We start from the raw sequence: 3,904 nt of genomic DNA on the forward strand, positions 1-3,904 counted from the left end.
GAGGTCATCGAAGTTAAAATGACAAAGCCAGAGAAATCCGACTCATTTGAAGTCATCACTCCAGTTAAACCAGAGAAGATGAAGAAATCAGCTCTAGACGTTTCTAACATGGTCGGCCCATCTCGGCCTAAGAGCGCAAAGACAAGCGATGCTAGCCACCCCGAGGCGGGAGGCAAGCCGCTCGATCTCACCTACTCCGCCATCGTGAGCGCTTCTCAGTTGAAAAGCGTGTATCCTTACTCGGCGATGCTTCCCGCTGCCGCCGCCGCCGCCGCCGTAACGGGTTACTCATACACCGAGCCGACACTGGCTGCGTCAGCCATGGCATCGTACGCAGGCTACCCTGCCCTAATGAACTACCCCGTCGCTGAAAACTCTGGCTCGACGCAGTCGCTCTCCAGTCTCCGACTTTCGGCGCTGCTCGCATCTCGTCGACGTCGAGCTGGACACGTCGTGGACCTGCAGCCCGAAGAGCCATCGAGAAAGAAAGTCAAACCCGTTCCAGATGAAAAGAAAGACATCGCGTACTGGGAGAGAAGGAGGAAGAACAACGATGCAGCGAAGAGATCAAGAGATGCGAGGAGAATGAAGGAGGAAGAGATCGCAATCAGAGCAGTTTATCTTGAACAGGACAACATGAAACTTCGAGCAGAGGTCTCTATCCTCAAGAGTGAACTTGCCAGGTTGCATTACATGGTATACAACTGCTGATGATTTGTACAGAGGACAAAATAGAGACTAGAGAAAGAGCCGGTTGTTTGAAACAACCCTGCTCATGAGTTGAAGCATGTACAGAAATATTCAACTAAATGAGCAAACAACTAATGATATTAGAAAAAAATGCTGCCTGTTGTCGAAAAGTTGACATTGTTAACTGATTGCTGAGTATTACAACTAACTGTCTCGGAGAGACTTTATTTAAGTACTTGTCGGTCATTCTTTGCGCTGAAATAACGGATCTGGGTGTCCTGTCGACTTGCCATCTTCATTATTTAATCTTCATTCCTCGGAAGCACCAAAATGACCAACGGAAGATAATCTGAAACAAGAACCATGCCTCAATTTAACTCAAATTATGTTATTTCATTCAAACGATTAGCTTTTAATTATTATTTTACGATTTTCGTCAGTCTGGGATGAACTCCTGTTGAGACAAATCAAAGTCAATATACATTTCAAATGTATACATTAATTTTGTGAGGTTATTCTTTCTTGTGAGCTTTTTAAAAAAATGCACATCGTTCACAATCTCTATCTATTGTATGCCATGTAAGCTTGAACGGAATTGTATGATCGTACGGGGTAAGTTTGAAATAAGTTATCAAGCCTTTCTTCTATTTCTACTTCTACAGGGTCAGTACTGCCAGTGCTTATATTTTTTTCACATGCACTTTCATTTCTAAACCTAAATGCACATCTCGAGCTCTATTTCACCCATATCTTATATATGTTTACGCAAAAGATGTTCTTACCTCATAAATACTAAAATCCTTAATTGTATGTGGGAATACGTACTCAGGGAACCAAATTACTATCAATGTCAAATAGACTGGAATCTATTCACATATTTCACGAACGCTACCACAAGTGAACAATAAATGACATGAATTTGAATTGTATTTAGTCAACGCTGTGAGCAATGCCTTTTTAAATAAATCTTTGACACGGCGACTCTTTGGTTTAGGAATCTTCACCGAAGTCTACGCGTTCTCACTATGTGAAAGCAGTAGAAAATTTAAAAGTCTTAATGATTAAGGTCGAACATATGCTATTTCATTTTTAATTTGTTTGTAACATCTCCAGAAAACCAGGTTTTATTCCAATGTGCCGCCCGTAAGTGTTGTAAGAAAGTCTAAAAATGAAGATTTCAAATTTTAGTGAAAATTCCTACCATTATACAAAATAAGCCATACATTATGAGTGGAAGTTGATTGAATACTTGTCATTTGGTTAGCAATTCCTACCTTTAACTCAACTTTGTGACGAAATAAAAAACAATATAGGACGTCACATTCACGTGAAGCCATGCAGTAAAGATATTTCAATTGGTTACCTTCCGAAGATTCTAGTACAGGTTTTGTGTAGAAATATGATTTTTTTTTTCCCTTCCCCATGGACTGAATCGTTCGTCGCAAGTATATGACTTGCTTTTCATGAATTTCCCTAAATGTTATGTTAATCATTCTTTTGGTTAAATTGAAGTATACGGGGTTGCGTGAATATTTCACTTATTCCAATTTCTATGTCAATGATAATATAATTTTCGAATAATTTACACTGTTCATTGTCTAAAAGCTGGTCTCGCACAAAAAGTTGTAAAGAAAGGGGAAGGAGGAGGTGTGTGTGTGAGAGAGAGAGAGAGAGAGAGAGAGAGGGGGGGGGGGGTTAATGGGAGGCATCCATGCATGATCTCTTTGACTGTAAGGTGGTTTAAAAACAAATTTTTGACCTAATTCAATTTTTTTTATTTGTTAGCGAAATATTTCGGTGTAAAAATTACTCGTCACTCGGTAGCGAATATGATGAATTCTTGATTCTTGCATATTTAACACCCACATTTGTATTGAAATGTTAATGCTCTGACAAGTATTTTAATCATGATGACAATGATACGCGTGATCGTAATGATGAAATTGCTGGCTGATGAAAAGTTTTAGCCAAAAGTTCAGGCACAATTTACAAATCGTCGCATTGATTGTGATTTTCCATCTCAGTGGTATGATTATACAGGGTTTTAAAGAAGTACTGTAAACATGGTAAAGTCCCTTTTGTGTTATCTATAATACATCTCCAATTTGCAATATGTAATATTTCTTCTAACTTAAAGTGTAAACCATGCTATGTATTGTAATATTTATGATAACATGTTTTGCACGAGATAGTAAGACTAATTATCGTGTGTGTGTATGTACGTCGTTGTACGATGGCAATATAAGATTCGTGTTCGCGTATTAAAATAATACTGACGAAATATTTCATTTTGCACAAACCTGTTTAATTTTCTCCTGTGGAACTGAAAGAGTGCTTTTATGATTATATAATAGGAACATATGGAAAAAAATATGAACAGTGACATAATGAATGATCATGTTCCCTAGTGAAGATTATGATGACGGTGATAATGATGGTAATGATGATGATGATTGTGATGATGATTATGATGATGGTGCAGTTTATTACCATGGTAGCGATTGTGATGATGATGTTGTTAATAATGATAATGATTATGATAATGATGATGACTTTTGTTGAACGATGATGACGATGGTGATTATGATAATTGTTTTGATGACTTATTATTCGAATAAAAATGTTGATGATGATGAATATGCTGATGATGCTGAAGTTGCGGATGATGATGCTGATGCTGATGCTGCTTGAAGATGATGAAAATAATTATAATGATGGTGATGATGACGTTTATTATTATTATTATTATTATCATTATGATAATGATGATAATGATGATGAAAATGATTTTGTTGATGATGAGGATGATGATGAGGATGATGATGATGATGATGATGATGGTAGTTTTATACATGTTGGTCGAAACGGCAATGATGTTGGTGATTGTGATAATGTTAATACTGGTTATGGTGGTCACGTACTGATGTTAGAATAGTGAAGGATTCCTTACCCGTATGAATAAAGTCGATGGATTATAATTCTAGGATTATGGTTGTTGAATGGCTGCATGCATTGCTTATCGGAAATGACGAACGAGTTTGATCATGGCGATGGCGATGGTTTGAAAAAGTACTTGTGGTTCTGATGATTAAAACTAGGATTTGGAGATTCATATATCGTGATTCATAATTTTGGTGATGACGATGATGATGATGAACATTTTTGTAGCGGCCAAGATGATTTCGGTAATCTGAAATGTGATTTCGGCGAAAGC

At 37.5% G+C, this 3,904-nt stretch overlaps 1 protein-coding gene across 1 annotated transcript; it reads left to right on the plus strand.

Moving 5' to 3' along the window:
- The first annotated feature begins 246 nt into the window (after window positions 1-246).
- LOC115929439 (cell death specification protein 2-like) lies at window positions 247-2,973 on the plus strand. The gene has a single exon (XM_030998317.1). The coding sequence runs from the start codon at window positions 247-249 to the stop codon at window positions 709-711; it is 465 nt and encodes a 154-aa protein (XP_030854177.1). The 3' UTR covers window positions 712-2,973.
- Window positions 2,974-3,904: the final 931 nt, after the last annotated feature.

The sequence above is a fragment of the Strongylocentrotus purpuratus genome, unplaced genomic scaffold, assembly GCF_000002235.5.
Source record: "Strongylocentrotus purpuratus isolate Spur 01 unplaced genomic scaffold, Spur_5.0 spur5_scaffold_5, whole genome shotgun sequence".
Taxonomy (NCBI): Eukaryota; Metazoa; Echinodermata; class Echinoidea; order Camarodonta; family Strongylocentrotidae; genus Strongylocentrotus; species Strongylocentrotus purpuratus.